General features: G+C 47.7%; 1 protein-coding gene across 1 annotated transcript in view; it reads left to right on the plus strand.

The window, feature by feature from the left end:
- Nucleotides 1-14,542, plus strand: part of LOC139228815 (long-chain-fatty-acid--CoA ligase ACSBG2-like) — a 165,205-nt gene that overhangs the window by 11,817 nt on the left and 138,846 nt on the right. The window contains 2 exon segments of the mRNA XM_070860220.1: nt 10,545-10,625; nt 10,809-10,958. Of these exon segments, the coding sequence (XP_070716321.1) occupies nt 10,545-10,625; nt 10,809-10,958 (231 nt within the window).

Below are 14,542 nucleotides of genomic sequence, written 5' to 3' on the forward strand. Positions count from 1 at the left end.
ACGACTTTGTTGAGAGACTACAGCAAAGTTTTGTCACTAAGGAATGATTGGGACAGAATTCGGCCGACAAACGCAGGGCTCATCTGACGGTTTGTGGATCCAGAACGTATTCCTGATGAAGGACCATCTAGCGCCAGAGAAGCCGGCAGACAAGATGTTCGAAGAGCTCAGTAAGTTGATCGGGTAACACCTTAAACCAACGAGCAGCATGCACATGGCGAGACACCGGTTTTACACGCACCGGCGGCGAGAAGGGCAGAGCGTTCCAGACTTCGTGGCAGATCTCCGGCAACTGGCGAGCCTATATAAGTTCCCAGATGCATGCAGAGCGGAGATGCTGCGAGACTTTTTTATTGAGGGCATCGGGCACGCTGGGGTTTTCAGGAAACTGATTGAGACCAAAGACTTGACCTTGGAAACGGCGGCTCTGATAGCCCAGACAATTATCTTAGGGGAGGAAGAGACCAGAATGATTTATGGCAAAAATCTTGGCTCAAATGCGGCAAACGACCAGGGAGTTTGCATTGACTCTGGAGTTCTTCTCAGGTGAAGTGACCATCTCAACAGACATATTTTCAGACTCTGGACTATAGGGGGTTTAACCCCACTATATTTTAGTGAGGAAATTATTGCTTCTGATCAATCGCTACTATACTTTCATTGCAATGGGGCCAGCCATTTCTCAGCCTGCATCGATTAATACACAGATGCTGCAGAGTGCAGATAGCTCAATGTGTGATGCACATCATTATGTGCCCAATTTAAGATGTGCAAGAATGAGGAGGAGAGCCAGACCATACACAACGTGCACGTACAGGGAAAAGAGATCTTACCTCGACGTGTCCAACCACACCTGCTTTCGGAGACTGCGCTTCGACAAGGTGGTGATCAATGAAATATGTGAGCTCATCAGGCCACATATGCAGCCTGTCATCAGGACATCAGTGTCGGTCGAGGTCAAGGCACTGTCTTTCTACACGTCCGGTTCCTTTCAGGCCTCCACGGTCGAGATTTGCCCTCTGTCTCACCATGCCACCCATCGCTACATTAGACAGGTCACGGAGGCCCTATACGCGAGAAGGATGGACTTTATCAGCTTCCCTATGACCACGGAGGCTCAGACTGACAGGGCTGGAGCATTCTACCGCATTGCTAAGTTCCCCAGGGTGCAGGGAGCTACACAATGCACTCACATCGCCATGCGGCCACCTTCTCAGGACCCGAAGCATTTTCGTAACAGAAAAGGATTTCACTCCCTGAAGGTCCAACTAGTTGTCGACCACAACCAGATCATAATGGCAGTGAATGCCAAATGTCCGGGCACCTTCGTTGAGGCTCACATCCTGTGTGAGAGCACTGTCTCTGACATCTTTAAGAGTTAGCCACCAGGACTGTCATGTATTCAACCAGCAACGTAACCCATGTATAATCTGACCTAAGTTGTACACTGTGAGAACAATGACCACTAGGTGGTGAACTTGTGGGAGACACTCCTAACCTGGACCTTCAGATATAAAAGGGGAACCTCCACCCAGTTGCTGCACTTGAAGGCCAAGGAATAAAAGACAGGTCACAGACTGACCTTCTCTCAAGCATGGGCCTTGTGTGCATTTATGGTAAGGATGTATCAATGGCGACGAGAAACTGGGATTTAAACCTCGCGAGCATGGCCACTAGCAGAACAGACGAGAGGTACTGTGTTAAGGAATGGTTGGGCCAAAGATTCAACATTGTTAAAGCAGCACACAGTTCTCCAGGCAGACAAGGGCAATCGGGCATGCCCCAACATGTAGTTGAACCCAGAGGGGGAGTTCGACAGAGACAATGGCAAGCTGAACGGCGATTCACGCCATTGCAAGGGACAATGCGGCCAGTAATGGGGCCATCACCACCTGTTAATGGTGCACTCAAGGACAATAACAGGGGCAGTCAGGGACGATCGACTGGCAAGGGACCTTTTGTTTCCAACAGCAGCTCATGTTGGAGGCGTGGAGGCACACACTCAGCCGGAGTTTGCAGAGATGAGCAAAATACCTGCAGAAATTGCAGAAATGAATGCTGGGGGAAATCGCTGGAAGCTGAAGTTTAGCGAGTTCATGTGGAGTACATATACAGTTCATACACCAGGACGCCACCGATAATGATGAAAGTGCTCCTCAATGGCATCCCAGTATCAATGGAGCTAGACACGGGGGCCAGCCAGTCCCTGATGGGTATCAAACAGTTCGAAAAGTTGTGGGCGTCCAAGGCCAGGAGGCCAAAATTATCGCCGATTGACGCACAGCTACGGACATACACAAAGGAGATCATTCCGGTGCTCGGCAGCGCCACGGTAGTCGTGACCCACAAAGATTCGGAGAACAGGTTGCCACTCTGGATTGTCCTGGGGGACGGTCCCGCACTACTGGGGAGGAGTTGGTTTGCTGTCATGAACTGGAAATGGGGCGATGTCAATGCAATTTCCTCTGTGGAGCGAGTATCATGCTCACAGATCCTGGACAAATTTGACTCATTATTTCAACCCGGCATTGGCACTTTCATGGGGGCCAAGGTAGTGATTCACATAAACCCGGACACCAGGCCAGTACACCACAAGGCCAGGGCGGCGCCGTACGTGATGCGGGAAAAGATAGAAGGCAAATTGGATCGCCTGTTGAGGGAAGGCATCATCTCGTCAGTCGAATTCAGTGACTGGGCGAGCCCGATTGTGCCGGTGCTCAAGGCGGATGGGTCGGTCAGGATATGTGGCGATTACAAGGCCACCATCAATCGGGTGTCACTCCAGTACCCGCTACCAAGAGCGGAGGACCTCTTTGCGACGCTATCCGGAGGCAAACTTTTTTCAAAATTGGACCTGACCTCAGCTTACATGACCCAGGGGCTGGCAAGTGAGTCGAAGAAGCTGACCACCATCACGACATACAAGGGGTTGTTTGAGTACAACAAATGTCCGTTCAGGATTCGCTCGGCCGCCGCGATCTTCCAACGAAATATGGAAAGCCTCCTCAAGTCGATTCCAGGGACGGTGGTTTTTCAGGACGACATCCTCATCACGGGTTATGATACTGAAGAACATCTCCGCAACCTGGAGGAGGTGCTACGCAGACTGGACCGGGTAGGGCTGCGACTAAAAAAAGCGAAGTGCGTCTTCCTAGCTCCAGAGGTAGAATTCCTGGGGATGAGGGTAGCAGCAGACGGGATCAGCCCTACTGCGTCCAAGACGGAAGCGATCCAGAGAGCACCCAGACTCCGTAACACGATGGAGCTGCGTTCGTTCCTGGGGCTCCTGAACTATTTTGGTAACTTTCTTCCCAAATTGAGCACGCTGCTAGAGCCGCTACACGTGCTCCTACGCAAAGGTCGCGAATGGGTCTGGGGGGGCAGCCAGGAAAGGGCTTTTAATAGAGCACGCAATTTGTTATGTTCCAACAATCTGTTAACGCTATATGACCCATGTAAGAAACTTGTGTTAACGTGCGATGCGTTGTCCTATGGTGTCGGGTTTGTGTTGCAGCATGTCAATGCCAAGGGTCAGTTACAGCCTCCAGAAGTCTATCCCAGGCAGAAAGGGGCTACGGGATGGTAGAAAAGGAGGCGCTCGCATGTGTATATGCGGTAAAGAAAATGCACCAGTACCTGTTTGGCAGGAAATTTGAGCTGGAGACAGATCACAAATCCCTAATGTCCATTTTGGCTGACAACAAGGCCAGAAATGCAAACGCATCGGCCTGCATACAGAGGTGGGCACTCACGTTAGCGGCCTATGACTACACAATTCGGCACAGACCGGGCACCGAAAACTGCGCCGATGCACTCAGCAGGCTCCCACTAGCCACCACTGAGGGGGCTACTGAGCATGCGACTGAGATGGTCATGGCTGTTGAAGCTTTCGGAAGCGAAGGCTCACCCGTCTGGACAAATAGAGACCCGCTATTGTCTCTAGTCAAGAAATGTGTCCTGAATGGGGACTGGGCAGCCACGTACAGGGCATGCCCTGAGGAATTTAAACCATTTCACAGGCGCAGGGATGAACTCTCGATTCAGGCCGATTGCCTACTGTGGGGAAACTGCGTAGTCATGCCCCAGATGGGCAGAGAGGTGTTCATCAGAGAACTCCACAATGAGCACCCGAGCATTGCCATAATGAAGGCAATTGCCAGGTCACACGCTTGGTGGCCAGGGATAGATGCAGATCTGGAACTTTGTGTTCGCAGGTGCAACACATGTGCCCAGCTGGGCAATGCATCCAGGGAAGCCCCTGGCCATGGCCCGCCAAGCCGTGGTCACGCATCCATGTGGACTACGCAGGTCCTTTCATGGGAAAAATGTTTTTGGTTGTAGTAGACGCCTCCTCCAAATGGATCGAGTGTGACATTTTAAATTCAAGCACATCCTCTGCCACGGTAGAAAGTCTACGGGCAATGTTCGCCGTCCACAGTCTACCGGACATCTTGGTCAGCGACAATGGCCCGTGCTTCACAAGCACTGAATACCAGGACTTCATGGCAGGCAATGGAATTAACCATGTCAGAATGGCACCGTTCAAGCCGGCCTCAAACGGCCAGGCAGAACGAGCAGTGCAGATAATCAAACAGGGGATGCTCAGAATCCAAGGGGGTTCCCTACAAAGACACTTATCACGCTTCCTGTTGGCCTACAGATCCCGACCACACTTGCTCACAGGGGTTCCACCTGCAGAGCTGCTAATGAAAAGGACGCTCAAAACCCGGTTATCCCTTATACACCCCACCATGAAAGAAATTGTCGAGAACAGGCGCCAGTCACAATATGACTACCATGACAGGAATGCGAGAGCGCGATGTATTGATGTAACTGACCCTGTTTTTGTCCTCAACTACGCTGCAGGGCCCAAATGGCTCGCAGGCACTGTGATTGCCAAAGAGGGAAATAGGATTCTGGTAGTTAAACTTACCAATGGACAAATCTGCCGCAAACATGTGGATCAAACAAAAAGGAGGTTCAGCAACCTCATAGAAGAAGCAGAGGAAGAACACAATATAGAGTTCACTCCTCCACAGGTGACCGAACACAGGGACCAAAGGGAGGAGAGCCCAGTCACTGTGGGCAGTCCGGATAGGCCTGAGGCACCGCAAACAGCAGACACTCAGGCCAGCGCCCAACAACCGGAGCCCCAACTCAGGCGCTCTACAAGAGAACGTAAACCACCAGAGAGACTCAACCTGTGATCCCAATAAGACTTTGGGGGGGGGGGGGGAGGTGATGTCATGTATTCAACCAGCAATGTAACTCATGTATAATCTGACCTAAGTTGTACACTGTGAGAACAATGACCACTAGGTGGTGAACTTGTGGGAGACACTCCTAACCTGGACCTTCAGATTAAAAGGAGAAGCTCCAACCACTTCCTGCACTTGAAGGCTAAATAATAAAGGACAGGTCACAGACTGACCTTCTCTCAAGCATGGGCCTCGTGTGCATTTATACTGTATAGTAAGGATGTATCAAGGACAATGCTGGATGCTTGTTGATAACCGATATGGCCTAGCCACCTGGCTGATGACCCCCCCTGCATGACACCCACACCGAGGCCGAGAAGCGATACAACCAGAGCCACAGAGACACACGCAATGTGGTCCACAAAACAATAACTGTGCTTAAGCAGCGCTTCAGATGTCTGGACCACTCAAGAGGGGAGCTACAAAACAACCCTGAGCAAGTAGATAAATTCGTGGTCATGTGCTCCATGCTGCACAATCTGGCTATCAGGAGGGGCCAAGAATTGCCAGAAGGGACTGATGCTCCACCTCAGGAGAGAGAGGAAGAGTTTGACGAGGGGCTGGATGCTGACCTAGGGCCAGACAATCAGGCTGGCTATGCAACCATACCCATGACCCCCTCCAGACCGCAGGAAAGGGCCCACGGTGGCTACATAGCTGCAAGACTCTTACGTGAGGAGCTGATATCTGAACGATTTGCCTGAAAGAACATTGCTGTGAATGACAATGCTGACACACTGCTGTGTGTGTGCAGCTCAGACATCAATGGTGCCCATCACCTTGGTGACAGCTATAGTTTACTTTGATTGAAGTTAAGTTTTATTTAACCCTTTCATGTTAAGGAATCACCAGTGTGTAACAGTCCAGCTATCTGAGACAATGCGCAACAAGGTTATGTTTAATAAAACATTTTTTATACCAACATTGGTCTGAAATCATAAGTATCACGGGCAAAAACACCCAACCCCTGCCCACACCCCACTTTTTCCACCATTAACATCAATCAAATGTTGAACATGTCCAGCAACACAGAATAAAAATGCAAAGCAGGAGGGTGGTCCCCTCCCCCCATACATTACAACAAAGTGCATACACCCAGATGGAGATACAACACAGCCATCACGAGTGGACATGCACCTCACTTTCCTCCCCTCCTCCCCTTCTTCTTCCCACCTCTACCCTTCCCCTCCTCGCTCTACGGCGCCTGGCTGAGGAGCTCCTCAGGCAGTGCCTCATTGGCGGGGGTGGGGGGGGGGTGATGAAGGCAGAGGCGATGGTTACACGGATACGGGAGCGGGGGGTGCGAGGGGGCAGCATTCTGTGATGCAGAAGCAGGATCTTGGTCCTTGCTCTCATCTGTCATTCCCAGTGGTGGTGCGGAACCTAGGGGTGGAGTGCCGCGCTCTAGGACCACTGAGAGGCCTGTGTCAGCAGTGTTCCTGGCTATCGCATCCAGGGCCTCCGCGATCTGCGGAATGTACTCAGTCATGGTGGCCAGCTGTCGGGATATGCCCCCCAGTGCTTCGATGAGCTAGTCACCAATGTCTACAGTCCTCCTGGACAACTGTACCATCTCTCCGCTGTCATGTCGCGCTCGTGGAACAGACCTGCCTCGTCCACGAGGCCCTCCCAGGGTCGGCGCCATCCTGGGGACAAATGGGGTGCCCTGTGGCAAGGTGCTTGGGGCCGGTACCTGCAGGGTGGAGGCGGGAATGACCGGAAGACCACTAGATGGCCTTGGGGTGAAATGGTTCTGGAGTGTGGCAATGCAGGTTCCTCGAAGTCCGCGCTGTCATCCATCGAGAATAGACCCAGCGGATTGACGGGCAAGAATCGGAGCTCCTCAGCACCAGATGTAGAATTGTCCCGAGAGTCGGGCCCCGCGCCCCCACCTTCTGGCCTCTGTGGTCTTGCCTGGGGCCACGATCCTGGCTGAGCTGCAAAACACAAATTAGGTGATTTGAGGAGAAGCGGGTGCTAGGATCACAAGGTGAGTCCAGCGCTACACACAGCATATGCACGACAAAAGCACCACCGCTCTCAAAATCATCACAGACATCACATTTCATGACCATCGACACATTTGCATTGCAATGATTTTCATTAGGCCGGCATTATTTCTATGACAATTTCAGAAATCATCAATCATATAAGTTCGGATATAAGTGGGTGTGGCATCTATTGACTTTACATCGCACAATGGTGTAAGCTTTACTCACGTGGCATCACTTCAGCATTTGCAGATGCTTCCGTGGCTGTCTGGGTGTGCTTCTCCGCGAGTGCGAGCACCTGCTCCTCCTTCTCAGTGATGTCGTTGGGGACTGGTGGCCCCCCACCCGTTCGCCTCTGCACAGACCTCATCGTCGATAGCTTCTTCTGTAAAAGGTGACAGGACGACATGGCATGAGATCATTGCGTGATATCATTGCTAGGTACTGTCACAGAGACTGATACAACACATAACCGACAGATGTAATCGTGATTATTATGATAATTATCATTCTTTACCTAAAGACATGCACCGTGATCGCAGGCTTTGACTACAACATTCCCAGTAAAAGCGAAAGACCTCACATATGCTGATAGTCACTCATGACTGTTACGAATCAAATTATATAAATACATAAGTACATGTAAATAAATGTAATAAGGTTGCAGATCCCACAAAGTCGTTTCATCGTTTGCGGCATTGGTTGCCCTCACGCACCTCGTTGGTCATCGATGAGACCATCTCTGCTATCTCGGCCCATATCTTCTGGTAGGCCTTTGGGGGTGGGCTTCCCATGCCCTCCCTGTGTCAAATCACCCCAGCATAACTCGACCTCCTGCAGGAGGGAGGCATTTAAGAACGTAAAATAGGAACAGGAGTAGGCCATACAGCCCCTCGGGCCTGCTCCGCCATTCAATAAGATCATGGCTGATCTGATCATGGACTCAGCTCCACTTCCCCGCCCGCTCCCCATAACCCCTTATCGTTTAAGAAATTGTCTATTTCTGGCTTAAATTTATTCAATGTCCCAGCTTCCACAGCTTTCCGAGGCAGCAAATTCCACAGATTTACAACCCTCTGAGAGAAGAAATTTCTCCTCGTCTCTGTTTTAAATGGGTGGCCCTGTTTTCTGAGATCATGCCCTCTAGTTCTAATCTCCCCCATCAGTGGAAACATCCTCTCTGCATCCTCCTTGTCAAGCCCCCTCATAATCTTACACGTTTCGATAAGATCATCTCTCATTCTTCTGAATTCCAATGAGTAGAGGCCCAACTTACGCAACCTTTCCTCATAAGTCAACCCCTTCATCCCCGGAATCAACCCAGTGAACCTTCTCTGAACTGCCTCCAACAAAGCAAGTATATCCTTTCATAAATATGGAAACCAAAACTGCATGCAGTATTCCAGGTATGGCCTCACCAATACCTTGTATAACTGTAGCAAGACTTCCTTGCTTTTATGCTCCATCCCTTTTGCAATAAAGGCCAAGATATCATTGGCCTTCCTGATCACTTGCTGTACCTGCATACTATCCTATTGCGTTTCATGCACAAGTACCCCCAGGTCCCGCTGTACTTCGACACTTTGCAATCTTTCTCCATTTAAATAATAACTTGCCTCGTCTGAGAACCTCCTCGCTCTTTTACGCCCTCCAATGTGCTCCTCTTCCACCTCACTGCTCTCTCCAGCGTCAGTCTCCGCAGCATGCTGTGATGCCTCCCCCTCTTCCTCCATCATAGGCCAAATTCGGGCAAATATGTGGCTGGTAACAGCTAATTTTTGTTTCCCTATTTGCTGTAAAGCTCTAAACTCTCCCTCCTACCTCCCAAAGCAACCACACCACACCCACACATGCCTTCAGTCCCACTCAGCTCCCTCTCTCTCTGTCTCCTCTTCTGCGCATGTCATGGTGACCCTTGGCCTTCTGAATCGCAGGAATCGAGCATTGCCATGCCGTTACTAAGGACGGCGACACTTTACAGCAGAAGGTCAGCGAGATTTAACGCCACCGCCCATGTCATATTGCTCGCGGTAACACCCAATTTCAAAAAGGAGACTAGGTGCTTTGAGAATGTGCGAGATGCTGGCGATCTGAAAACCCAATTTTACCGCCCACACCGGAAATAACGCCCATTTTTGGGCGATATGCACAAAAGTGTAAAATCTAGCCTATAATCGTTAATATATACTACAAAAAGCAAGGGACCTAGTACTGAACCATACATAATCCCACTGGAAGGAGCCTTCCAGTCACAAAGACAACCATCAACCATTACCCTTTGCTTCCTGCCACTGAGCCAATTTTGGATCCAACTTGTCACTTTGCCTTGGATCCCATGGGCTTTTACTTTCGTGAGCAGTCTGCCATGTGGGACCTTATCAAAAGCCTTTCTAAATCATATACACTACATCTAATGCACTACCCTCCAGATATTCAATCAAATTAGTCAGACACGACTTTCCCCTAACAAGTCCATGCTGACTGGCCTTGATTAATCAGTGTCTTTCTAAATTAAGATTTAGCCTGTCCCTCAGAATTGTTTTCAATAATTTTCCCACCACCGAGGTTAGGCTGACTGGCCTGTAATTACTCGGTCTATCCCTTTCTCCCTTTTTAAACAATGGTACAACTTTAGCAGTCCTCCAGTCCTCCGGCACCACACCTGTAGCCAGAGAGGATTGGAAAATGATGGTCAGAGCCTCTGCTATTTCGTCTTTTGCTTCTCTTAACAGCCTGGGATACATTTCATCTGGGCCTGGGTATTTATCCACTTTCAAAGCTGCTAGACCGTTTAATACTTCCTCTCTCACTATGTTTATTTCATCTAATATTTCACACTCCTCTTCCCTGATTGCAATGTCTGCATCACCCCTCTCTTTGAAATAACCTCCTTCTATGCTGTAAATTTGTATGATTCTATGATTTGCCCAAACGTTTTTTCTCCTTTATTGGAGTATATTTGATTTGTATCTATTGCACATTGATGATCTATGGTTCTATTAAGTTTTTCTTCCATTTAAACTGAGTACGATCTTTTTTTTTATCTCTCTTTTTTATCTCTCTTTTTCAACCACCCTTGTTCTTTCTTATGCTAGTAGATCAATTTGAGAATTGGATGTGTAAACATATTATACCTGGTGAGTTCAATAATTTGATTTATGGGAAGTCCATGATAGAATGGACATACACTTTGTTTTTAGTGTGTTTGGTGGGCTGAAATAATTTTGCTTGCTCCATATTTTGTTATTAAATGTTGTAATGAATATTTAAAACAATTTTTGACTTTTATTTTTAGATTCGAAGTCAGTTGCCTCAGCTCAAAGCAATTGTTCAGTACAAGGATGAGTTGAAAGACCAGGATACAGATATATATTCTGTAAGAGTTCTTAATTTTATTTATTATGTCAGTTGTACATGTTTGAACAGTTAACTCAACCAATTACTGTGTGTTTAGCTTTACATCAGTTTATTATGTTTTTCTTAAATTTAAATATTTCAAAGACATTATTTAGCTGTTTTTACAGAAGTGTGTAATAATTTCATTTTAAATTTTACTAAGTGGAAGCAATTCATGGAATTGGGGAATAATATCACAGATGCAGATTTGGATGCAATTGTGAACTCTCAGACAGCCAATCAATGTTGTCTGCTAATCTACACATCTGGAACCACAGGGAACCCTAAAGGAGTGATGCTTAGCCATGACAATGTAAGTTTTAGTCAACCTTATCTTGCATTTGGAAATTGTTGAGACAACTAGTTATAAGATTCAAAAATACCTCTTTGTTAATGAGCTAGTGACTTTTGGCACATTGAAGAAATTTGACAATTAACATATTGAACCTCCAGAATGTGGCAATGCACTTTTTTGCTGCATTTTATATGGGTTTTAATTCCCTTCTGAACAAGAATTTATAAAGTGGTTATCCCTACCTTGTGTTTTGTCAGAGCCAACTTAAAAAAAATCTGAATAGAGTAAGTTCAAGGATTGCGGCACTGGAGCTGCGCGTGGATTCACTCTAGAGCATCCACGATGCTGAGAATGACGTGCATAGCACGTTTAGAAGTTGGTCTTACCGCAGGAAAACGATACACAGCCAGATAGGGAATGGAAGATCAACAGGAAGAGCAGTGCAAGGAAGGTAGTGCAGGGGTCCCCTGCGGTCATCCGCCTGCAAAACAGATACACCGCTTTGGGTACTATTGAGGGGGATGACTCATCAGGGGAGAGCAGCAGCCAAGTCCATGGCGCCGTGAGTGGCTCTGCTGCACAGGAGGGCAGGAAAAAGAGTGGGAGAGCGATAGTGAAAGCGGATTCAATTGTAAGGGGAATAGATAGACGTTTCTGCGGCCGCAACCGAGACTCCAGGATGGTATGTTGCCTCCCTGGTGCAAGGGTCAAGGATGTCTCAGAGTGGGTGCAGGACATTGTAAAAAGGAAGGGTGAACAGCCAGTTGTCATGGTGCATATAGGTACCAACGATATAGGTAAAAAACGGGATGAGGTCCTACGAGACGAATTCAGGGAGCTAGGAATTAAATTAAAAAGTAGGAGCTCAAAAGTAGTAATCTCAGGATTGCTACCAGTGCCACGTGCTAGTCAGAGTAGGAATCGCAGGATAGCTCAGATGAATACGTGGCTTGAGCAGTGGTGCAGCAGGGAGGGATTCAAATTCCTGGGGCATTGGAACTGGTTCTTGGGGAGGTGGGACCAGTACAAACCGGATGGTCTGCACCTGGGCAGGACCGGAACCAATGTCCTAGGGGGAGTGTTTGCTAGTGCTGTTGGGGAGGAGCTAAACTAATATGGCAGGGGGATGGGAACTTATGCAGGGAGACAGAGGGAAATAAAATGGAGACAGAAGCAAAATTTAGAAAGGAGAATAGCAAAAGTGGAGGGCAGAGAAACCCAAGGCAAAAACAAAAAGGGCCACATTACAGCAAAATTCTAAAGGGTCAAAGTGTGTTAAAAAAACAAGCCTAAAGACTCTGTGCCTCAATGCGTGGAGTATTCGGAATAAGGTGGACGAATTAACTGCGCAGATAGTAGTTAACGGACACGATGTGATTGGCATCATGGAGACATGGCTCCAGGGTGACCAAGGCTGGGAACTCAACATCCAAGGGCATTCAGCATTTTGGAAGGATAGATAGAAAGGAAAAGGATGCGGGTTGCCATTGCTGGTTAAAGAAGAAATTAATGCAATTGTAGGGAAGGACATTAGCTTGGATGATGTGGAATCTGTATAGGTGGAGCTACGGAATACCAAAGGGCAGAAAACGCTAGTGGAGTTGTGTACAAGCCACCAAATAGTAGTAGTGAGGTTGGGGACAGCATCAAATAAGAAATAAGGGATGTCATGCGTGACTTTAATCTACATATTGATTGGGCTAACCAAACTGGTAGCAATGCGGTGGAGGAGGATTTCCTGGAATGTATTAGGGATGGTTTTCTCGACCAATATGTCAAGGAACCAACCAGAGAGCTGGCCATCCTAGACTGGGTGATGTGTAATGAGAAGCGACTAATTAGCAATCTTGTTGTGCGAGGCCCCTTGGAGAAGAGTGACCATAATATGGTAGAATTCTATATTAACATGGAGAGTGACAAAGTTAATTCAGAAACTAAGGTTCTGAACTTAAGGAAAAGTAACTTTGACGGTATGAGGCGTGAATTGGCTAGATTAGACTAGCAAATGATACTTAAAGGATTGATGGTGGGTAGGCAATGGCAAACATTTAAAGATCACATGGATGAACTTCAGCAATTGTGCATGCCTGTCTGGAGTAAAACTAAAACGGGGAAGGTGGCTCAACCGTGTCTAACAAGGGAAATTAAGAATAGTGTTAAATCCAAGAAAGAGGCATAAAAATTGGCCAGAAAAAGCAGCAAACCTGAGGACTGGGAGAAATTTAGAATTCAGCAGAAGAGGAAAAAGGGTTTAATTAAGAGAGGAAAAATAGAGTATGAGAAGAAGCTTGCCGGGTACATAAAAACTGACTGCAAAAGCTTCTGTAGATATGTGAAGAGAAAAAGATTAGTGAAGACAAACGTAGGTCCCTTGCAGTCAGATTCAAGTGAATTTATAATGGGGAACAAAGAAATGGCAGACCAATTGAAAAAACACTTTGGTTCTATCTTCACGAAGGAAGACACAAATAACCTGCCGGAAGTACTAGGGGACCGAGGGTCTAGTGAGAAAGAGGACCTGAAGGATATCCTTACGTGGCGGGAAATTGTGTTAGGGAAATTGATGGGATTGAAGGCCGATAAATCTCCGGGGTCTGATAGTCTGCATGCCAGAGTACTTAAAGAAGTGGCCCTAGAAATAGTGGATGCATTGGTGATCATTTTCTAACAGTCTTTTGACTCTGGATCAGTCCCTATGGACTGGAGGGTAGCTAATGTAACACCACTTTTTAAAAAAGGAGGGAGAGAGAAAACGGGGAATTATAGACCGGTTAGCCTGACATCAGTCGTGGGGAAAATGTTGGAATCAATTATTAAGGATGAAATAGCAGCGCATTTGGAAAGCAGTGACAGGATCGGTCCAAGTCAGCATGGATTTATGAAAGGTAAATCATGCTTGACAAATCTTCTGGAATTTTTTGAGGATGTAACTAATAGAGTGGACAAGGGAGAACCAGTGGATGTGGTGTATTTGGACTTTCAAAAGGCTTTTGACAAGGTCCCACACAAGAGATTGGTGTGCAAAATCAAAGCACATGGTATTGGGGGTAATATACTGACGTGGATCGAGAACTGGTTGGCAGACAGGAAGCAGAGAGTCAGGGTAAAAGGATCCTTTACAGAATGGCAGGCAGTGACTAGTGGAGTGCTGCAGGGCTCAGTGCTGGGACCCTAGCTCTTTACAATATACATCAATGATTTAGATGAAGGAATTGAGTGTAATATCTCCAAGTTTGCAGATGACACTAAACTGGGTGGCGGTGTGAGCTGTGAGGGGGATGCTAAGAGGCTGCAGGGTGACTAGGGACAGGTTAGGTGAGTGGGCAAATGCATGGCAAATGCGGTACAATGTGGATAAATGTGATGTTATCCACTTTGGGGGCAAAAATGCGAAGACAGAATATTATCTGAATGGCGGCAGATTAGGAAAAGGGGAGGTGCAACGAGACCTGGGTGTCATGGTTCATCAGTCATTGAAAGTTGGTATACAGGTACAGCAGGCCGCGAAGAAGGCAAATGGCATGTTGGCCTTCGTAGCTAGGGGATTTGAGTATAGGAGCAGGGAGGTCTTACTACAATTGTACATGGCCTTGGTGAGGCCT

Source organism: Pristiophorus japonicus, chromosome 2 (genome assembly GCF_044704955.1).
Source record: "Pristiophorus japonicus isolate sPriJap1 chromosome 2, sPriJap1.hap1, whole genome shotgun sequence".
NCBI lineage: Eukaryota > Metazoa > Chordata > Chondrichthyes > Pristiophoridae > Pristiophorus > Pristiophorus japonicus.